The 24,263-nt window shown below is 43.3% G+C and overlaps 1 protein-coding gene across 1 annotated transcript in view; it reads right to left on the minus strand.

Moving 5' to 3' along the window:
* The window catches only part of fanca (FA complementation group A), a 104,052-nt gene that overhangs the window by 78,574 nt on the left and 1,215 nt on the right, over positions 1-24,263 (minus strand). Inside the window, exons 2-12 of the mRNA XM_084335098.1 lie at positions 23,167-23,279; positions 22,022-22,097; positions 20,798-20,955; positions 18,618-18,713; positions 17,917-17,990; positions 16,922-17,040; positions 15,499-15,609; positions 14,104-14,173; positions 9,511-9,623; positions 7,004-7,080; positions 3,767-3,908 (exon numbers count right to left, since the gene is read on the minus strand). Of these exons, the coding sequence (XP_084191224.1) occupies positions 3,767-3,908; positions 7,004-7,080; positions 9,511-9,623; positions 14,104-14,173; positions 15,499-15,609; positions 16,922-17,040; positions 17,917-17,990; positions 18,618-18,713; positions 20,798-20,955; positions 22,022-22,097; positions 23,167-23,279 (1,149 nt within the window). The remainder of the gene's footprint in view (positions 1-3,766; positions 3,909-7,003; positions 7,081-9,510; positions 9,624-14,103; positions 14,174-15,498; positions 15,610-16,921; positions 17,041-17,916; positions 17,991-18,617; positions 18,714-20,797; positions 20,956-22,021; positions 22,098-23,166; positions 23,280-24,263) is intronic.

Genomic DNA, 24,263 nt, shown 5'->3' on the forward strand with positions numbered 1-24,263 from the left:
TCCACCGAGATCATCGGCAGAAGACAATGGAGGTATAGTCAGGCTTTAGCCGACCAATTCTGGAAGAGGTTCACCACCGAATATCTCCCATCGCTGCAAGGCCGCCGCAAGTGGATCACTGAAAGAGGCAACCTAGAACCAGGAACCCCAGTCATGATCGTGGATCAGGCGCTTCCCCGAGCCCGCTGGCTCACCGGAGGGGTGAAGAGTGTGGTAAAAGGGCAAGACGGAAGAGTCCGCTCTGCTATCGTGGAGGTCGGAGGAAGAACATACCACAGACCAGTGGCTCGACTGATCCGACTACCCCCGTACTCTGACTCTGACCAGCCTGAGTGACTACTAGACATTCAGCAGACCTCAGTACTGATTAGCGCCGCAAATCAGGGGGCGGCTGTGCTGAAGGGTCTGCAATTAGGTAAAATTAGACCTAAAATAATCCCCCTTTAAGTTAATCTGTGGGAGTTAAGTTATTATTTACCACATAATGTTACACTGCTGCCTATTGATTGCATCTCAGGTTATATGACGGTGCTGCCATCTAGTGGGCCAGAGGTGGTTTAGTGTCCCCTCGTATCTGCGTCACTTCCTCTCTATGAGCTTATTGACGTTGAACTTGACCGGACCAACGGAAGAGAGCGGACGTACACACGGCGTTGCTCTCGTTAACGTTATAGTTTGACGGTGACCAAGTATGTAACGTGGCTTACCAAGCGGACATTATACCACCAAGAGAGAGTGAGTTTTAGTACCCAGCTAATTTGATGTTTAGTAAACGTCTGGGATTAGCATATTACAGCAGACTATAGTATTCCCCATCTATCGTTACCAGTTAGCCGAAGCTAGCTAGCTTCGGCTCATGCTTCGATAGCTGCTCTGTACTGGACATATCAGTCGATATATAACACAGACCAGAGAACATTTAGATAAGGTCTGTGTCGCTGTAAAGGGACACAACTAGTCCTACGAAGTAGCCATAGCAGTAACCTGTGGTACAGAGGGGACCAGCGTGTCTGCAGCAGCTGTCGGCGTGCGCCGTGCAGCACCACGGAGCGGAGCGAGACACTCGGACCACCACAGCGGAGCATCTGGTCTGCAGGAGCAGACTAGTGGCGCCTATTGGACCGGGCAGCGTCTTCCCGCCCTCATCAACACGCAGCGGTCTACTACTCCTCATCACCTCCATCTCTCTCATCCTGCAGAGGGAATTGTTCTTCTGTCACAGTGGTAACCGCGGCAACGTTTGGCCAGAACACTTTATTATAACTATTTGGGCGCCCATCTAAATTTAGTAATAGTATTTAATCAGGCTTTGTGTAATGTGATAACAATATTTTTGTATGTATCTTTTTCCCCTTTTTTGCTTATATAAAAGCATTATGTTTCAAACAGTTTCCTCGCTCTTTCTAGTTTAGGTGACTCCATTTTAAGTTATTCACTCAGTTGTGTATTTGGTACAATTAGTTTAAGAGTTAAGGCATCCTACCACACCCCCTAAGGTGATAATTATATACAGTCCTCTAAGCTCCCGCACACCCTGTATATTCCTTGTACAATGTGCACTGAATATCCCTTTGGTCTACTAACAGCCCATGGTAGTTTCATTCTACCATTGGACGAGAGCCTGGCGCCAGCAGCCATGCCCCTTGGTTCAAGTTCAATCGTGCCGACAAGCATGTCGTTGCAGGCCCGGTTCCGCGTGGGAGTACGTCTGGCGAGGTGCGAATGGTGCCGTTTGTTTGCAGCGCATATGTGTGTGGCGCAGGTGGAGTGGAACTTTCTTTTGGTCCATTGGTCTTTTGCCCTCCGGCCTAGTGGCAGACGTGAGGCCTCACCCACGACGCACGTGTGGTGTAGTGGGGCCTACTTGGCCTCAGAATGGGCATTGAGACATTGTGTGGATTGGTGGTTGAGTTGTCATGGTTTGGCACTGTACCGTCGAGTTGGACGTGTTTCTATTGAGTTAATGGTGGTCTGTTGTGTATGGTGCATCGTTCGGTTGGAGTTGTGGGGTGAGCGGTACCCCCATCGTTCCTGACGTTATCTGGAGTCTTGACCAGGCTGGGCGGACCACGTGTGGTGCTTGCATCCGAGGAGCTCCGGGCCAGGACGAGTGGACCTGTACATTGGATTGCTTTACCCGGATGACGGCGAGCCTTCCACGGCTTGGGTTGTCTACATGCTTTGGGTGCTTTGATTATGCCATGGATAACGGCCAACACTGCTGAGTGTTGGAACTACCCCCCGGAGAGGAGTCTAGGTGAGACGGCGCTCTACCCCGAGTGAGGTCGCCTCACGTCTCTTCGTTGTGGACCGGCAGCTACCGTCCACCAGAGGGTCCAGCTGTATTCATCTGTGGACCGAGGTTCTGTGGGCACCGTGTTCAGCACTCTGAATTCTCCCAAGAAATCGTCGGCCAGATGGGATACCGCCAGCGGCTCTTCTAACCCCCCCCCCCTACTGTCTTACAACCAGCGGGACCCCCCTTTAGTGTATCCAGCTATAATCATTTAAGTACCATCGCTATAGTTCCCTAAAGAACCAGGTTGTATATTTGCTCCCTGCGTAACCAGAGATTGGACATTCAATGTTGATTTACCTACGAATACTCATTTGCCTTACAAGTGCATTTCAAATCATAAATGTCATTAAGTGAACGTTGTATATACCCTTTGCTATATAAAATATTCGATTTATACATTTGTGTGGACTTCGTTTCATCAGGTGGGAAAGTGTTCATCATATCTATATCATGTACTGGATGGCCAGAAGTTAAAGTACAAGCGGTAGTGGTTTAATAATACCATACTTATCAATACAGTCAGGGAATTGTACCCCTCAGTTACACTACTGGTTAACATAACTCTACTTTCAACCATCTGAAACCTACTGGTTAACATAACTCTACTTTGAACCCTCTGAAACCTACTGGTTAGCATAACTCTACTTTCAACCCTCTAAACCCTACTGGTTAACATAACTCTACTTTCAACCCTCTGAACCCTAATGATTAGCCAGAGAGTCACTGTCCTTCAAAGGCTGGCTCAGGGATACCATACTAGCTTAACGGGAAAGAGGCCAAATATCACCATATCTCTACTGCAACACCTCTAATCTCTAGAGCGCCAACATAGAGGACCACCACACTTCTTCTGGTGTCATTTGCGTCAAAACCCACACCATATTTTTTTTTACCCACTTTTTCTGTGATTTTTTCTCCCATCCCAATTTCCTCTCGTGCCAATTCTCCCTCCCCTGTCCTGATCGTTGCTCGCATGTGCCCCCCACTGGCCGGTCGTAGGGAGGATAGAAGCCCATCACATGTCCCCTCCGATACACGTGGAGGCAGCCAGTCACATCTTTTCACCTGCCAGCGCGGACTCTCATTGGCGAGGAGTAACGTGTAGGAGGCTCAGACTGCCCCCGCCATTTTCCTGCCTTTGCTGTGCAGGCGCCCTGACCGACCTGTAGGAGTCGCTGTTTACAACGATCAGACTACCACCCATCGACTCCCCTCCCGCTAACTCTGCCAATTGAGTCAGCATGACGGCCGGCCCAAGCCGGAGGCAACGCTGACAGCCGGATTCGAGGCCGGTGTCTCTTGCGTTGGTGACGAGCGCAATGTCCGCTGCGCCACCCAGCCGCCCAAAACCCACACCATCTTATATTCAGAACAATATGGTACATGTACCTCATAATGTGTGTGTCTCTGTGTGTGTGTGTGTGTGCGTGCGTGCGTGCGTGCGTGCATGCGTGTGTGTGTGTGTACCTCTGAGGCTGGACTGGGCGTCAGGGTTGTACACCAACAGAGTGGACAGGAAGGAAAGGACATGTTGCCAGTTGACCTCGTGGATCTCCAGAACCTGCTGTAGGCGACACAACAGCTTCTCCACACTGAAGATCACAGCCAGCTACAACACACACACACACACACACACACACACAAGAGTTAAGAGTTAGAGAGAGAGAGTTAAAGAGATAATAAGCTCTACTACATCTACAACTAGAGCTGCTACTAACTATCATTTAAATAATCAATTTATCCAACAATGATGCATACGATGAATTTTCAGCCAAGAAAAAAAACATCAACATTTACATTTTAAGTTCACTTGTTTTATTTTCCCATGCAGCCAATGAGATCGAGCTAAAGCACTTTAACAGGGTCTTTTTAGAGCATTCTTTTACAATCTTAGTGCTTCTGAATGAAATGATGATTCTTCCTTCTTTGTATTTGTCAGACTCGACACGTTGGATCATTTCCGTCGATTAATCACAACCTACTTAGAACAGAATCGGACATCATAGAAATGTTTGTCTCTTTTTGTATGTTCTCATTTAATTATTAAACCCTATATTCAAACATCAAGTTAGAATGGGATTTGAAATGGGGTGATTCAATCCCTGGCCCCCAAGGGCACCTGTGGTTGTTTGGGAATTCGTGAAGCGCTCATGAAAAGAGAATGGGTTGGGTCCTAAAGTAATCGCAGTGACCTGCAAAAAGAGAGCAGCCAAAAACATCATCCGTCAACTCAGAAATTCACAAACAGGTGTGGAATTCAGAGGTCAACAGTCAAAGACGAGTCATTCAGTATCTGTTGTAAAAGGGTTCTGAGCAGGTAGGCAGCAACGTTATACACGATGACCTCCTTCTCACCCATAGAAGTGTTTATTTTAACCGATACAGGTGGCACACATCTATTACACACAATACATGAATGAATGAATGAATGAATGAAGTAGATTTTTCTGTCTTGTTTACAGACAAATCAAACACACCCGTGTGGACTTACAAAATGAAAAGAAAAAAGAAAATAAAATCACAAATGTACATATTCAAGGCAAGCTCACACACAAAATCCCAAAAAAAGGAATAGGCTGAAGCACATGCTTATTTTTGCCTATCCTTTACAAATTCTTAAAAACGAAATATATTTTAATATAAGAAAGAAAGAAATATGCTGCAAGATATAATTTTTTGAAAGAAAAAACAAATGTTTGATGTTTTTACTCAAAACTGTACTCCTGAATTATTTTATCCTTTTAACTCATCCAGCGCCATCGCTTAATGAGCCAGGGGGCGCTAGAACTAGAGATGTTCCGATACCATTTTTCCCTTTCCGATCCGATTCCGATACCTAAGCTTTGGGTATCGGCCGATACCGATATTTATCCGATACTAGTGCATAAAAATTTTTTTTTAAAAAGAATTATATAAATTATACTTTTTTTTTTTTTTTTTTTTTTAGATACTGTTATACTGTTTTTTTTAGTAATAACTAGAACGTATGGTATTTATTCAACAACAGGTGATTGTATAGATTTGTATTAGTATCATTAATCAATGAGTATGGGCTGCAGCACTGCAGATATACCCTACTCCAATGATCCACACGGACATTAAACGGTGTTGCACTCGCTACTCAGTGGCTCTGCAGATATACCCTATTCAGTCTGTAAGCTAGTGGCAGATAGACCGTTCATGTTGTGATTTTTGATGCAAAATAAATATTCAACATTCTCTTTTGAAACTCCGCCTCAGACTCTTATCCTTTGGCACTTGCTGTACTTTGCTTGCAGGTCTGCAGCCATTATTGCTGGATTATGTGAATAGCACCAACTTTAGACACGGTAACGTTATCAAGCTAAGCTAACTGACCTAGCTCGCCTTCCCGCATCGACATTAAGATAACGTTAGCAATAGTCAGCTAACGCTAGTCCGTAGCTACTTAACTTAAATACAATTCACCGTGGGTGCATTATTGTTGATAGACGGTCACGGACAGTGTTAGGTCCTGGAGAAAGGACAGGCGATCATCTGATTTGATGTAACGTTAAAAGCGGATGTTGTTCCAACTAGCTATCTTTCCAGCTAATGCTATCATAACACCAGCCAAACACATCCCGATTCCCGTCCGAGCTCCCCGTCACACCGCACTGTCGGGGACAATGGAATTTAAGAAAGTGTATCTGCTGTTAAAATGACACAGCATCACACTTTAAAACATGTTCATTTTATAATCCTCACTCTCCGCAGGACTCGGCAGGAGATAAATTACATCATGGGATCGGAGGCTAGAATTTACGTGTACTCGCCGATACCGATACTAGCATTTTAGGCAGTATCGGCGGCATTTCCGATACTAGTATCGGTATCGGAACAACTCTAGCTAGAACGCCATCGCTTTAATCAATGGGGAGACTGCAAGATTTGCGAGTGCTTAAAATATATCTTATAGTATAGCTATGGGTCTTTAATCTAACGATTAAAACCCGACTTTTCTCGTGATTGGCGCTGAACGGTTGGCGAGTTAACCCGACTTTTTCCGTGATTGGCGCTGAATGAGTTAAGGCTTTTTTTTTTAAATCTCCCCTGAGAAGTACACAACTTCAACCCGTCACTAAGGCTATTCCATAATTTAACTCCCAAAATTGAAACACATCTAGCTTTTACATTAGTTCTTACCTTTTTACATGTTTTAAGAATACATAACCCTCTTAAATTATACTTTCCTTCTCTTGTATTTTGTATTTTTGTATTTATTGGTTTAAAATACAGAGACAGTGCATATTAAGGAACATTTGACTGTAAATATGCCAGTTTAGCCAAGTTGGCTAATTTTCAACTGTAGTCTCTGGGGCAGGTGACATGAGCACAACAATAATTGAAACATAGTACAATAATTAAAACACAGTAGGAATCAGTATAGGTTACAATACACTAAAATACATACAAATAAATACATTAAAATACATTACAATACAACCCCTCAGTTAAAATGGTCGCACACTTGACCATCTCTCAACCATGATTTTAAGTTAGTTTTAAATGAAATGTAACTTTGATACTCCCTGAGCCGTGTTGGCAGACTGTTCCAGGTGTGGGCTGCTCTCACGGAAAAGGCTGTCTGACTAAAAGCAGACCTCCTGTTTGGGACTACACAGTCCCCTCTGACTACAGACCTGGTTGTATCAAGTACAGGAAACACGTCGTCGGCATGTTTACCTTGCGGAACAGAGAGGTGAGCGGCCTGCAGCTTTTAGCAAAGCTCCACTCATTCTGCACAGCTATGGCATCCGACACTGAGGGAAACATAAAACAACCACGCTGTTATAGATAGAAAGATAATTACCATGCATTACATTATTGTGTAAACATGTTGTAAAGTTTAGTTAGTAAAGTTTCATAACCAGACAGACACACGGATATCATTTATATTGTCATCATATGGTTTATATATCTCATCTATATATATATGATATTATTTAGAAATCATCATATATCACCAGGTATATATATATTTTGTCTGATCAAGTAAATTTATACATTTATAAATGGACTGCATTTATCCAAAGCGCTTTACAACTTATGCCGCATATTCATTCACACATTCACACACCAACCAACGGCAGAGGCAAACATGCAAGGTGCCAACCTGCTCATCAGGAGCAGTTAGGGGTAAAGTGTCTTGCTACCGGGAGGAGCCGGAATCGAACCGGGAACCTTCTGATTACCAGACGACCGCTCTCCCCCCTGAGCCACAGTCTAACCCTGTTAGCTAGTGTCTAAAGTCGCTAGCTACATGTAGCTACATCCATATAATTTTATATATATTTATTCATTATTTATTTATTCATATTTTAACTAGTGCTGTCAGGCGATAAAAAAAATTCATCTAATTAATTACAGGATTTGTAATTAATTAATCTAATTAATCGCATAACCATTTTAGGCCTGATATTTTATATTCTATAATTATATTTCAAATTGCATGTGTCCGGATGGCGTGTATGCTTTTACCAACGCGTTCGTGTTTCCGGGTTCCCGTTTTGCGCTCTGATTGGCCACTGACCTACGCGCGTACGCCCCCCTCGCTATGAACGGCTGTGTCTGTGCGCTATTGTTTATTATTATCCGGTCACAGTGTGGGTTCCCTGGTCGGTGATGATGAGCTCAAATAGGTTATTATAATAAACACTGAATGGAGCAATATAGCCTTGTTGTTAGTTTAGACAGCAGACTATACGGTCTTCTTCAGTTGAGTTACACTTTGAAACATTTATAGCGAGTCTTGCTCTAGCGATGCATCATCACAACAACAATGGCTTATTTATCTATAAAGAAGACAATCCCATCGCTGACAACAAGTACTATAGTCACACACAGACAGGCCTGCCGTGTTTTATGAATGAAGTAGATTTTCATTTAATCGCCTTTGGGGCGTGAGATATGAAGACCGATTTAACTGGGTATAGGAAGGAAGTACCATACGAGCTGCAAATTGAACATGCAGTGAGTCTGCGACAACAACCCAATAATAAACACTCGAAACAGCTATTACCAGACAATTACAACAGCAGTGGTGCCTGCTTCAAATGTCACGTATTATAGGCTATAAGCCCGTGTAGATCTATTCGGAATAATAAACATATACACCCTCTAGCAAAACATGACACAATGTGATCCTATCTCCGATAGAGCGGAGCCCTGGTCGCAGAGACGCGAGTTGAACGAACACATCGGGAGGAGAATGAATGAATGAAAACTTTATTTAACAGATTGCAGAATGGGTACAATACAGTACGGCTCAATACACACAATTGTTAAGGGGATGCAGACCAGAGAAAGACTTGTCTTGTTTACATCAGGGTCTCCCATTTTCAATTCAGTGAATTGTGACCAGGAGAATAGACCAGACACGCATCATCCTATAATAACCTCATGTCCCCAAAGGCGATTAAATGAAAATCTACTTCATTCATAAAACCCGGCAGGCCTGTGTGTGACTATAGTACTTGTTGTCAGCGATGGGATTGTCTTCTTTATAGATAAATAAGCCATTGTTGTTGTAGAGCCGCCCGTGTTGTTGTGATGATGCATCGCTAGAGCAAGACTCGCTATAAATGTTTCAAAGTGTAACTCAACTGAAGAAGACCGTATAGCCTGCTGTCTAACTAACAACAAGGCTATATTGCTCCATTCAGTGTTTATTATAATAACCTATTTGAGCTCATCATCACCGACCAGGGAACCCACACTGTGGCCGGATAATAATAAACAATAGCGCACAGACACAGCCGCTCATAGCGAGGGGGGCGTAGGTCAGTGGCCAATCAGAGCGCAAAACGGGAACCCGGAAACACGAACGCGTTGGTAAAAGCATACACGCGTCCGGATGGCAGAATTCAGTACTGTATCTACAAAACCTTCTGTTTAATCATCTTCCCTTTATTCATTTGCTTAGATTTTTCAGGTCTAGTACATTTTAGCATGGTGTTATTCACAGTAAAAAAGAAAAATTTAAAGAATTGAATTGATATTCTCATTTGGTTCATTACAATTTACTCAAGCCTAGTAACAGACAGTATTTCTGACACTGGAAATACATTCCCTGAGATCCATAGATGTCCCTAGAATCAGATACCAAGAACATGTAAGTGGTGTAAACAAAAAAAGTTGTCTTTCTGAATAAAAGAAAATAACGTGTATATTATGCGTAATACATACATTACCTGTGAGTTGAGGCTTGTAGGTGAACGTGTGTGTGAGGGAGTGTGTGAAGAAGCTGTGAAGTGTTTCAGATGAAACTGACACTCCACATAAAGACGCATCAAACAGCTGTACCCTGTACACATGGAGAAGACAGAAGCAGAGAAGAGGATATGACATACGAGATGTGTCCGCTTTTCAGTCACTATAGTTAGATAGATAGTCACTATAGGGAATGTCACCCATTATAATAATCCACATAATATGTTCTCCCTGTGCCCCAGGACAGTTCAGTCAGTACAGTATGTTCTCCCTGTGCCCCAGGACAGTTCAGTCAGTACAGTATGTTCTCCCTGTGCCCCAGGACAGTTCAGTCAGTACAGTATGTTCTCCCTGTGCCCCAGGACAGTTCAGTCAGTACAGTATGTTCTCCCTGTGCCCCAGGATAGTTCAGTCAGTATGTTCTCCCTGTGCCCCAGGACAGTTCAGTCAGTATGTTCTTCCTGTGCCCCAGGACAGTTCAGTCAGTATGTTCTCCCTGTGCCCCAGGACAGTTCAGTCAGTATGTTCTCCCTGTGCCCCAGGACAGTTCAGTCAGTATGTTCTCCCTGTGCCCCAGGACAGTTCAGTCAGTATGTTCTCCCTGTGCCTCAGTACAGTTCAGTCAGTATGTTCTTCCTCTACCCCCGGACAGTTCAGTCAGTATTTGCGAATGCGCACCACTCTCCTCAAGTTAAGAGATCAGAGAGAGAACCCTGGAATTTGCAATATCTACTCCATAGACCATGAATGGGATAGTTGCTTTGTTGGTCCATAAAATGTATGTGTAAGCTCCTATATGTATGTTTAAGACCCAAATGAAAAAGATTATTCTGGTTCAGACCTTTCAGGAATATTAGAAAATAAGACAGAGCCTCATTCACTGTCTGTGGAGCAGCCCCACATTTTATATCTGGTTGACGTCACAAATCCAAGGGTTGTCTCTCTCTCTCTTTGCTTTCTAGCTTTAGGAGAGTGGCGTAAATTATTTACTGAACAGTTCCACAGGAATAACGTAGGTTCAAGTCCAGGTAGAGGTCCACATCCCATAGGAAAAGATATATACAGTAAACTCACAAACAAAGACAACAAACAGGCTCTCTCGGATTTTGTGATCAGAGGATTATTTGCTAAATCAATGGTTTAAGGGCTTGCAGATTTGACACACAGAGCAGTTTAAGGGAAGTACAGATCACTGCAGATCCGTCTTTTATGGAATTCTTCACAAAAGCCAAGCAGTTCTGGGATTCTGTGATACTGTCTTTTTTCACGTCCCTCTGAGACTCACACTGTATTTTCCCCAGCACAGGGTCAGCCATTTTATAGATGGCTAGCTCCCCTGGTGTAGATAGGAGTTCAGTGTCTTGCTCAAGGACACTTTTACAGAATGCACACATGTTATCTGTTATGGGGAATTGAACCTGTGGCCACCTGCTCAGGAGACACTCTCTCTAATGACCAGGCCATCCAGGGATTAAAGCAAAAAAAAATCTCCTGACTGACTTTTTTTCAGGCCAAGTCATATTCTTATTTTAACCTCCACTGTATTTTAATTTTTTTTAATAGCGTTACCGTTTTAAGGGAGCCTACTTGTAGAGCTACTGTCCTGACTGTGACTATAGACCCTACTGTTGTGGTTGTTTTGCCAGGCAGGGAGGCTGTGTGCTGGAGAGCGTGAATGCAAGTCTTGTGGCTAGCTTCTGATTGATGGCGAGCTAGCACCCCTTTCCCATTACTTTGAACCATGAACTAAAAGGCTTGTTATCAATTATCATACAAACAAGGGACTAAACACGTTTTGCAATTATGCCACAACAATGTGGAACGCCCTACCCACAGGCGTAAAACAATTTAATCCTCAGTGTTTCCCACAGGATTTAGTGAGACTGTGGTGGTGGGTGAACCTCGGGCCCTCTAGGGGGGCCCGGGGGCATGCCCCCCCCCCCCGGAACTATATATATATATTTTTTAAAGTTTTAAAGTTAAATGCATCAATCTGGTGCACTTTGAGAGCAAAATTAAGAGGCTAGATCTATGATGAACTTTGTGCTCAAAACACAAAATCTACTAGTAGACACTAGACTAGAGCATACATTTGAGCCATCAAAGAAATTAAGCAAAAGCGTTGAACTAGTTTATTTTTTAGAAAATAAAAAAAATAGACTGGATTACTATTACGACTACTACCACTGCCAATACTACTGATACATCCCTATTGGCAAACTTTATATTTAAAAAAAAAAAGTAAAAAAAAATAAATAATTATTTTTTTATTTTTATAAATATAAATCAAAATATTATATAAATAATCAAATTGATGGAAATCTGTCTCAAGACGGAACGCTTTAATGCCTGGGCCATCATTACTTATATAATATCACAGAAGAACTGAACAACGGTATTTTCTATGACCATGATGTGCTGACATCTCCTGTCACCAGGGCTGTAGTCAAGACCACTTCCAGTCCAAGTCAAGTCCAAGACCAGGCCCTATCGTGTCCAAGTCAAGTCCAAGACCAGGCCCTATCGATTCCAAGACCAAGACCAGACCCTATCGTGTCCAAGTCAAGTCCAAGACCAGGCCTATCGATTCCAAGTCAAGTCCAAGACCAGGCCCTATCGTGTCCAAGTCAAGTCCAAGACCAGGCCTATCGATTCCAAGTCAAGTCCAAGACCAGGCCCTATCGTGTCCAAGTCAAGTCCAAGACCAGGCCTTATCGATTCCAAGCCAAGACCAAGACCAGGCCCTATCGTGTCCAAGTCAAGTCCAAGACCAGGCCCTATCGATTCCAAGTTAAGACCAAGACCAGACCCTATCGTGTTCAAGTCAAGTCCAAGACCAGGCCCTATCGATTCCAAGTCAAGTCCAAGACCAGGCAAGACCTATCGTGTCCAAGTCAAGACCTAGACCAGGCTCTATCGAGTCCAACTCAAGTCCAAGACCAGACCCTATCGTGTCCAAGTCAAGTCCAAGACCAGGCCCTATATATATTTTTTTTTTAAAGTTTTAAAGTTAAATGCATCAATCTGGTGCACTTTGAGAGCAAAATTAAGAGGCTAGATCTATGATGAACTTTGTGCTCAAAACACAAAATCTACTAGTAGACACTAGACTAGAGCATACATTTGAGCCATCAAAGAAATTAAGCAAAAGCGTTGAACTAGTTTATTTTTTAGAAAATAAAAAAAATAGACTGGATTACTATTACGACTACTACCACTGCCAATACTACTGATACATCCCTATTGGCAAACTTTATATTTAAAAAAAAAAAGTAAAAAAAAAAAAAAAAAAAAAATTTATTTTTATAAATATAAATCAAAATATTATATAAATAATCAAATTGATGGAAATCTGTCTCAAGACGGAACGCTTTAATGCCTGGGCCATCATTACTTATATAATATCACAGAAGAACTGAACAACGGTATTTTCTATGACCATGATGTGCTGACATCTCCTGTCACCAGGGCTGTAGTCAAGACCACTTCCAGTCCAAGTCAAGTCCAAGACCAGGCCCTATCGTGTCCAAGTCAAGTCCAAGACCAGGCCCTATCGATTCCAAGACCAAGACCAGACCCTATCGTGTCCAAGTCAAGTCCAAGACCAGGCCTATCGATTCCAAGTCAAGTCCAAGACCAGGCCCTATCGTGTCCAAGTCAAGTCCAAGACCAGGCCTATCGATTCCAAGTCAAGTCCAAGACCAGGCCCTATCGTGTCCAAGTCAAGTCCAAGACCAGGCTCTATCGAGTCCAACTCAAGTCCAAGACCAGACCCTATCGTGTCCAAGTCAAGTCCAAGACCAGGCCCTATATATATATATTTTTTAAAGTTTTAAAGTTAAATGCATCAATCTGGTGCACTTTGAGAGCAAAATTAAGAGGCTAGATCTATGATGAACTTTGTGCTCAAAACACAAAATCTACTAGTAGACACTAGACTAGAGCATACATCGATTCCAAGTCAAGTCCAAGACCAGGCCCTATCGTGTCCAAGTCAAGTCCAAGACCAGGCCTATCGATTCCAAGTCAAGTCCAAGACCAGGCCCTATCGTGTCCAAGTCAAGTCCAAGACCAGGCCCTATCGATTCCAAGACCAAGACCAGACCCTATCGTGTTCAAGTCAAGTCCAAGACCAGGCCCTATCGATTCCAAGTCAAGTCCAAGACCAGGCAAGACCTATCGTGTCCAAGTCAAGACCTAGACCAGGCTCTATCGAGTCCAACTCAAGTCCAAGACCAGACCCTATCGTGTCCAAGTCAAGTCCAAGACCAGGCCCTATCGTGTCCAAGTCAAGACCTAGACCAGGCTCTATCAAGTTCAAGTCAAGATCAAGTCATATTCAAGGCCACGCCCCGGAAACAACCAATAAATGATAGGGTTCATGTCATATTGAAGTATTTTCAAAAGATGCTCAACATTTCATTGGCGAGGCCAAAATCATAATTCCATTACAGATCAGGCTGAGGAAAATGTATGTTGTGCATCTTTAGAAAATCCTTTTCTAAAGATTGGGTGGGAAATAAAGTGGCCGAGAGCAGGAGAACAGAAGGGTGGACTGGAGCTGCCTCTCTCACCACAGCTCAGCTGCTGCTGCTGCTGCACCGGGCGGCTGGGTCTGCTTATTATCCATGCTGTCCAGAACCCCTGGAGAATGATGGGGGAAAGGATAATAAGATCAGAGCGAGGCTTACAAGACAACTAATGGAAACGGTGACCTCTCAGAAGTCTCAGACCGAGTGTCTTTAATCACAATAATCCCAGGATGAGGTGTGACTTAAAAGGTAAATCCGTAATGCCGTCAAACAGCGACCTCCAGGCAAAAGAGCCCCTCTTGCACTTTGTTTACATCTTTTGTTTTGGTCTGATGTGTGGTTTGGATTTCAGTGGGGATAGGGAATGGATTGCTACTGCTGCTGGCCACCTCAGGCTCTCCCAAGAAAGGTCTGGAGAAATTCACACGATTACACAAGTTACCATATAGCTATAATATATATATATCTATAACACAATATGATATATGTAGCTGTATACAATATTAACTTATTATACTATGAATTTCTCCAGACCTCTCTTGGTAAAGCCAGCAATAGCAAGTCCTCCCCTATCCACACATCAGACTAAAACAAAGACATTTAAATAAAGTGCAATACCAAGTGAGGTCATACAAATCCTGGATTTGTATGACCTTGAAGTTCGCGACCCTCTCTGCGCCACCCCCCTTCCCCCTGTCTCCGGCTGTCCCTGAGCAACGACCGGAGTGTTGAATGTCCCGTGACTAAGACGGGGAGGACGTGACCCTCTTGCGCCGCCCCTGTGCCTCAAATAGATCCGCTATCAACTCTATCTTTAATCTTTCAAAATGTTCAGTTGCTATCGCTATTAGCTCTATCTTTAATTTTTCAAAATGTACAGTTGCTATTGCATGCACTCATCTGTGTCTCACCACACACATGAGTGCATGCTTACCAACTGTCCGTCTGCAACACTACTATCACCGACATCTAAGAAGGGAGATCCCCCCTTGAACGGCCCTTCTAAGGTTTCTCTCCTCCACATTGCCTGTGGAGCTTTTTTTCCCTATTGTTAGGTTTTAGTGAGTTTTTCCTTACCTTCGCGTGGGGTATGTCTGGGAGTGCTTGCATTCTTTCATTTATTTGCATTCATCTAAAAAATGTTTGGACCCTATGGTGTTCTTGTTCTGTTCTTGACTTATTGTTATGTTGTCTTCTTGACTTGTTTAAAGAAGACCTGTACGGCCCATGGGGACATTAACGTGTGTTGTCGGGCCCTATAAATAAATTTGATTTGATTTGATTTGATTTGATTGGGGCTTTACAAAAAGAATATATCACTTCCTTTCATCCATTATTTTACAAAATGATAATCCATGAAATAAATATTTATTATAACTGCCCTGCTCTCAAAGACACTACATTCAGTTCCGTTTGGGAAAGTGAAGAAGGACTCACAGGACAGCATGTCGTCCAGTATAGAGCCGCAGAGCATGGAGACCCTCCTGTTGGGTGCTGCTGGGTCCTGGTTCTCCTCAAACCCTGTTCCCACCAAGACCTCTACCACCGCTGGAAGGAAGGAAGGAAGGAAGGAATGGAAGAAAACTATCTATTTGCCAAGTACACTTACATATACATATACCAGTAATGTGTCCTCTGCAGACCTATCATTGTCAGAAATCGGGACGTGAGAACTAGAGACTCATATCCACGTGCACTCACTGGACTATCTTGTACTTTTTATATTGTATTTGTATTTATATTTGACATTGTATCTATAGTGTATATAGATACTGGACTGTATAGGACTGTGACGCTCTGTATCCCCCCCCCCCCCATGCTGCTTTGTCACCTGAATTTCCTCAAGGGGATTAATAAAGGATCATATTATCTTATCTTATGTCACCCATCCTATCTTAGGAGTAGTAGGCAGCCACAGTCCAGGGCCCGGGGACCAACCAGTGCCAGTGCCTTGATCAAGGACAACGCCAGGAGTACGTACCTAGCATGCATGTCTTTTATGAGAGGAATAAACCAGAGTACCAGGAGGAAACCCACGTGAACATAAGGAGAACATGCAGACTCTACACACAAAGTAGCGGTGGGCGGTAACACTGCTGCTCATCATCACACAACAATGCTTGCATAATGTTAGCTAACTACAAAAAGACTGTGCACCTGCATGATGACTGTAAAACGGACTGAAACTCATGTCCACAGTACAGACTCCAGGCGAAGATGGAGATTGTGAAAATGATGACGCAGGTACTCTTGCTTCCAAAACAAATGCCATGTGCAGCGCACCGATAGAAGATATTGTTGCATCTTCTGACACGACAATGGAGCCAAGTAAAAACACTCTTCCCACAACAATGGGAGTTAAGGACATAATTGACCAAACTAATTTCACCACACAGCACAAACAGCCACTAGCTGCGTGGCTTACAGCTCATCGTCAACCATCCTTATTAATCATCAACACTACTCAGAGAATGGCAATAAAAAGCGTGCATACCATTTTGTTAATTTGTGCGAAGCAGCCCACAAAACAAGTCATGGAGCCATCGGCCTCTTTCTGCTTTTGTTTATTTTATTTTATTATATTCTAATGGCAGCGCGCAGCTCACTAGCTTTGTGTGTTACATTTGTAAATCTGAAGAAGCCTAAAAGTACCCTTTTACCGGTAGATAAGAAATGTAAGAAATAAATAACGAAAGGATGTAGAATATTAGATCATCATCTATTTTTAGCGAAAGCACAGGTTTGTGTGATCGAGGACTATATTGATTTCAGAGTCCCTCGCTTCCTGTGATGCACACACACAGCACAGCCCAGCCCAGCTGGGACGGATGATGGATGAAAATCCCACAATGTTTCTTACTTGATAGAATCTTCTGCTGGACTTCTCTCCCCTCCTGCTCCTCCTCCTCCTCCTCTGTGGTCGGCCAGCCACACAGAGCCTTCAGCTCAGACACCAGCCACGGCCTCAGCCCTTCATCACTGAGAGGAACAGATACAAGGTTGTATAGTGTCTCCCATAGCTACATTTATTGCGGTGGTGCCCGGCCACTAGGGATGGGTACCGAATCAGGTACTTTCAAGGGTACCGACCGAATCACGTCGGTACCACCGAGTACCGATTCACGTGAGATCCGCCGGTTCCACATTTCGTTACTTTTTCGAAGTTCGATGACGTCAACGTTTCGTTTTCACGTCAACGTTCACACGCACAATACACGTTAACATTTTTAGAGACTAAACTACAGAAAAAAGGTACCGTTGGGTACCGGTATCGATTCACAGGTACCGGTTCAAATGTGAAAGGTACCCAACCCTACCGGCCACCATAGGTGGATACTGTAACTCATAAAAGTCTGTACCTTTCCGGGCGGCTACGTGGCGTAGTGGGCAAGGCGCTCGCCACGAATGCGGAGACGCTGGGCTTGCCTGTTCGAGCCCAGCGCTCCACATTGCTTTCAGTTTAGCTGGTCGTTCATACTAATACACATTGGCCGTATTAGGGGGTGGGAAACTGATGGGTGGGGATCGGGCGTTGTGGACAGCGACTCCTACAGGTCGGTTGGTGCGCCTGCGCAGTAGAATCAGGAAGTGTCGGGGGCGGCGTGAGCCTCCCGCGCGTTACTCCTCGCCACTGAGAGATCGAGCTGCACAGGTGAAAAGATGCGACTGCTGTTACCTCAAGTACCGGAGGGGACTTGTGCTATGTATGACTTAGTCCACATTGCAGCCGGCTTGTGGGAGGCAAGAAACAGCGTTCGTGACAGGGGAGGGTTGAATTGGATGATACGAAATTGGGATGGGAGAAAATATAGAAAATGGGAGAAAAAGTGGATCAAAAAAAAAAAAAATCTGTACCTTTCCAAGATGTACTTGAGAGCGAGGATGTTCTGAGAGTGAAGATGATGCACCACCTCCAGCAATGGCTGCTTCTGTAGAAGACGGTACATTTAATTATCTCATTTCTCACCTTCTTTCATTTGTTGTTTTTTCATCCATCCCATTCACATTCCATATAGGAACATCAAGCCTGGTTTCCTCATACCTCAACGACATTCTGTATCTATAGCTAGCTGTCTGTACTGGAGTGGAGGAGATAACGGTGGAGAATGTGAAACCTATAGACCACTGCACTTCCGCGTTACATTGAGCTCATGGAGGAGAGAGCGGGGGGAGAAAATTAATGAATGTGGATGAGAGCCTCGACATTAAGTGGTTGTAGCTACGGCTGTGGGGGGGGTGCTGGAGACATGATCCAATAGATTTTTATATGCCTGAGTCTCCTGAACACGGCGCGGCCAATCCCAAATCGATCGGCACTTTCTCAGCCGAGCTATAGTAGCTTTTTCGCACCTACTCCCAAACTATGCATGCGCAGATTGATAGACCTAGACTCCGTGGGCAATCTGCGCATGCGTAGTTCGGGAGTCACTCAGTCACTCACTGTATAACAGTCACTCTTATACAGTATATATTTCTGGGGACCCCTTGGAACCCCGTCAAGGACCCCACACTGAGAACCACTGGTCTAGATAATCTGAAGCCATCTGGATTATTACCTGCTCCTTCCAGTACTCCTGCCAGAGCAGTTTGGGACAGAATGCTCCCAGAGACAACAGCTCTCTGGCTGACTGGAGCAGCACACACACATGGACCTGGAGGGTAAACAGGGAACATTCACATAGAAGACCTCTCTCAAATACCTACTGAGTGAGGAAAAGTAATATTAGTAGTAGTAGTAGTAGTAGTAGTAGTAGTAGTAGTAGTAGTAGTATTAGTATTAGTAGTAGTAGTAGTAGTAGTAGTAGTAGTAGTAGTAGTAGTAGTAGTAGTAGTTGCAAGGTGCCAACCTGCTCATCGGGAGCAGTTAGGGGTTAAGTGTCTTGCTCAAGGACACTTCGACACGCTGCCCGGTAGGAGCGGGAATCGAACTGGGAACCTCTGGATTACCAGACAACTGCTCTACCTCCCGAGCCACCTCCCGAGCCAATGCCAAATGTGAACCATTTTAAGACGGTGCCACAAACACCAACCCCATATTGGAGACGGTCAATGAAGATGTTACGGTCTACTGTGTCAAACGCTGCACTAAGGTCAAGGAGGATCAGGATGGTGCAGTTACCCGAGTCCATAGTGAGAAGTAGGTCATTTGATATCTTCAATATCTTCAAGAGGGCAGACTCAATGCTATGGTAAGCCGTAAACCCAGACTGAAATCTTTCCAGGATGTTATTATGTTGGAGGTGGGGCACCAATTGGCAGAGAATGGTCTATTCAAAAACCTTTGACAGGAAAGGGAGTTTGGAGATGGGTCTGTAATTAGAAGGCATGGTGGGGTCTAATTTGGGTTGTTTCAGGCAGGGCTGAACCACAGCATACTTAAAGTAGCTTGGGACAGCACCAGAGAGAGCTGGTAGAGAGCTGTTTAAAGCTTGAGACTCTCCCCTCTGTTGCAGAGTTTAAACCCTTGATCTCCAACCATTGTCAATCAAGTTGTATGTGTTTTAATTGATTTGTTATCCTTACTTTTGCCTCGCTGTGTTGTCTTACAGTTATGACTTTATATGCCTTTTTTGCTTATGTATGTACACTTGATGTGACTGTAAAAGAAGGAAACCTCAGTTGCCTTTCGTGTTTAAATAATGGTTTGAAATTAAATATTATAGAGAGGATGCTTGGACCGCCGGTAGTAGTTGTAGTTGTATTAGTAAGAGTACGAGTAGTAGTAGTAGTAGTAATGGTAGTAGCGACAGTAGTAGTAGTGGCAGTAGTAGTAGCAGAAGTAGTAGTAATAGCAGCAGTAGTAGTAGCAGTAGTAGCGGTAGTAACAGTTGTAGTAATAGTAGTAGTTGTAGTAGTAGTAATAGTATTAGTAGTAGCGGTAGTAACAGCAGTAGTAATAGTAGTGGTTGTGATAGTAGTAGTTGTAGTAGTAGCGGTAGTAACAGTAGTAGTAATGGTAGAGGTAGTAGTAGTTATAGCAGCCCTGGACATTTTTTAATGTTCAAGTACTTGCAGCAGAAGATCTGCAGCACAAATATTTTTTTGTTCATTGACCTATATGCATTAAAAACATTTCCCCACGATGAATCTTTTAGTTGCATCAATATTGTGCTGTCAGAACAAGTTTGTAGCTTAAGTACATAACAAGACAATTAATGTCCATTTTGCCAATGTCATGCTTTCAACCAGAAAATGTGAACCTGCAATGCGTATTATGAACTGAGAAATCTAGTGTATAGGACCATTTCTGTGATTATTAAAGTGATTCTTTTTTCCAGCAAATCTCTTAACAAGACTGTGTAAGCTAAGCAGGTGTAGTGTTTAAGGTTAAGTATTTAGAGATCGCTAGTGCCTATTATTACTAGCCAACTCGGGCACAGAGAACAATGCAAACAATCTTCTTTGGAAATACAAGTTATCTGGTTATGTGAGGTGCCAGTACATTGAGTGGTCTGTTGCACATTCCTGTTCAATGCGAGGACCAACATTATGGCAAAAGAGTATGCAGGGAACATTGGTCTGTTCATTTATACGTCGGCAGACACATTTGCCTAATCTTCATGGGTCTTTACGCCGCACAATAACAAATGGCTGAGGGAACAATGAAGGAAGGAACAATACAGTACCATGAAATGTAGTCCCTAGACTAAAGGTTCAGGGTAAATTCGGTCAAAAGGGGCTTAAATGTGACTGCAGTAAGAGCACTAAGTAAACATAACCTTAACCAGATACTAACTCTCTGAGAGGAGGTGAGGAGCACTCTCCTCCTCCTATCCCCCTCCTTCTCTTCCTCCTGCGCTCCAGTAATCTCCAGCAGTCTCTCCAGGACCATCCTCACTGACAGAGCTGCAACTGGGATTCCGAGTTCCCCTGCCTGCCGCCTCAGCTCACACACTGGGAACACAGAATGAATGCCAGATGGTCAGAGACTGACAGAGAGACAGACACACATACATACAGACAGCCACACACACACACACAGAATATATTAATAAATATACAGATATTCTCAGATACAGATAGATGTATTAGATATATAGACAGACACCGACACAGAGACACACACACAGCTCGGGAAAATGGTCAGGGGTAGTGTAAACCATGGTCAGGGGTAGTGTAAACCATGTTCAGGGTTCATGTAAAACATGGTCAGGGTTCATATAAAACATGGTCAGGATTCATGTAAAACGTGGTCAGAGTTCATGAAAAACATGGTCAGGGTTCATATAATTATATTAAACTTGGGAACACTGCAGACGGTGTGCTGACTTTTTTTCCACAACATTACATATCTATTTGAGTCAAGCACCCATGACTATACTTTGGATGTGTGTGAGTCTTTTCTACTACAGGGTTCATATAAAACATGGTCAGGGTTCATGTAAGAAAAAATAAATAACACACATCCTCCGTTCCTTGGTGCTGAGCCTAGTAGTACATAAAACAAAGCGGGGCGCGCAACTCACTTTTGATGCTCCAAGGTGTTTTAATTGTGACAAATAATAGCAGCAGATAAAGGAGCATACTTGAAAAAGACCGGAAGGGTCAAAACGTTGTATCTGCTGCTATTATTTCAATTATTTGTCACAATTAAAACAGGGTTCATGTAAAACATGTTCAGGGTTCATGTAAAACATGTTCAGGGTTCATGTAAAACATGGTCAGGGTTCATGTAAAACATGTGTGCTGCTGGTTAGTAAACAGGCTAAAAGTTATATTTAGAGCAGTACGGTCCTTTAAGAGATCTATCAGGGGGAATAATCAACACATGCTAATGACTTATGGACAAAGCAGCTCACAGAGCTGCCTGGCACATGAGCTCACACTCTGGGAATACACACAGAGAGTCAACACACACCAACGCGTACGTGCACTGGTGCACAAAAGAGCACGGCGGCTTCAGTTGCATCAGTGTGCACTGCAGTACAGCTGTCACAATGTGTTGTTTTGAGAGACCCACCTAGGAGAGATCCACCATCTGCTACTTCTCTCTGCCTGGTACCATCCTTGCAGATAACATTGGAAGGGTCTGGACTCTAATAAAAAAATTAAAATTAAAATGAAAAAGTAATAATGACCGATGTAGATTATAGCATTTCTAATTTAGTTTTAAAACGTATTAATTAATTAATGAATTAAATTAAATTAATTATATACTGCAGAAGTGACATTCCATTTGGTCCTGCCACCTGGTTCTAAAGCTCCTATACTTTACTATGGAGACTGTTGGATATATAAATGAATGAGTCTACACATAAATATCTGATGAGACAAATTTCAGCCTTAAAGGAACACGCCAATATTATAGTAAATGCACTTACCATCTTCTCCAGAGTCAGACAAGAGGATAGAGATACCAATTATCCGCTCTGTGTGTTCAGTAGAAAGCTATCCGGCTGCAAGCTAGCCTAACTTAGCACAAATAAATGGAAGCAGATATGGACCAGCTAGCCTAGCTGTTGGCCAAAAACACCTTTCCCAGAGTTTTAAGCTAGGCTAGTGGTCCGTATCCGCTGATTGATTGATTGATTGATTGATTGATTGATTGATTGATTGAAAATTGTATTAACAGATTGCAGAATGGGTACAATACAGTACAGCTCAATACACACAATTGTTAAGGGGATGCAGACCAGAGAAAGACTTTCGTCTCGTTTACATCAGGGTCCCCCATTTTCAATTAATCTTAATGCTTAACGCTTCCATTCCTTTGTGCTAAGCTATAGGCTAGCTTGAAGCCGGATAGCTTTCTAATGAACCCACAGAGAGGACATAATTATCTACCTTCTTGTCTGATTCTGGTGAAGACGGTAAGCACATTTTCCATGATGTTGGTGTGTTCCTTTAAATTAATACACAATTAGCATTACCGGTGGAAGTTGTATTTGTTCACACAACATAAAAAAGATTGCTTCTGTATCCTCTGAGGATCATTTGCACAATGTTGAAGGTGTTTTGAACCAGGAGGCGGGACTAGTGGAATATCAGTTCTGTGGTCTACAGCTAATTGAACCTTAACTCGCCTGTTTTAGAAAGGTGCTTCATAAATAAACGTGTTTTTCTTATTATTCTTATTAATCCTGGCAGTCCTACAGGTCCTCTCACCCCCATCTCCAGTAGCAGGCTGGAGAGGTCCTGGTGTTGGTTCAACAGTTGGAGTGTTGCCTCCTGAAGTTGTTGGGCATCTTCCTGCTTCAGCCTCTTCACTACTCGGCCAGCTGAGTACAACACCATCACAATAAAATATTTTAATTTTAATCCACAACATTTTGGATGAATTATTTTGGAAACAATAGTAGCTAGTTACATATGATATGAGGTCTGCAAGGTATTGTGTTTTGTGTCAACACAGAGCTCCATGCCACACAGACTAAGTGTTAACAGTGAAACATTGTGCAACTCTCTATACTCTCATTGTGCAACTCTATGTATGAGTGTGGTTGTGTGTGTGTGTGTGTGTGTCCACCAAATTATGTGTGATTGATTGATTGATTGATTGATTGATTGATTGATTGATTGATTGATTGAAAACGTTATTAACAGATTGCAGAATGGGTACAATACAGTACAGCTCAATACAAACAACTGCTAAGAGGATGAAGACCAGAAAAATAATTTAGTGTGTGGTGTCCGTCCGTTATTATGATATGAATGAACAATGATATCATTGGGGCGGCTAGGTGGTGCAGTGGGCAAGGCACTCACCACCAATGCTGGAGACGCTGGGTTCGAGCCCAGCTCTCCACATTGTTTTCAGTTTGGCTGGTCGTCCGTACTAATACAATTGGCAGTATTAGGGGGAGGGAAAACTGAGGGGTGGGGATCGGACGTTGTGGACAGCGACTCCTACAGGTGGGTTGGTGCGCCTGCGCAGTAGAATCAAGAAGCGATGGGGACGGCGCCCCTCCAAAGCGCAGACCCCCGACGCTGAAAGATCGCACCGCGCAGGTGAAAAAATGCAACGGCTGCTACCTCGAGTATCGGAGGGGACTCGTGCTATGTATAGCTTCGTCCACATTGCAGCCGGCTTGTGGGAGGCAAGAAACAGCATTCGAGACAGGGGAGGGTTGAATTGGATGATACGAAATTGGGATGGGAGAAAAATAGAAAATGGGAGAAAAAGTGGATAAAAAAAAAACAATGATATCATTGCAGTCCTAATGTAAACATAATTAATTATGTATGAATATCCTGGCCCCAGG

The sequence above is a fragment of the Notolepis coatsorum genome (assembly GCF_963971535.1).
Source record: "Notolepis coatsorum genome assembly, chromosome: 18".
NCBI classification, from domain to species: domain Eukaryota; kingdom Metazoa; phylum Chordata; class Actinopteri; order Aulopiformes; family Paralepididae; genus Notolepis; species Notolepis coatsorum.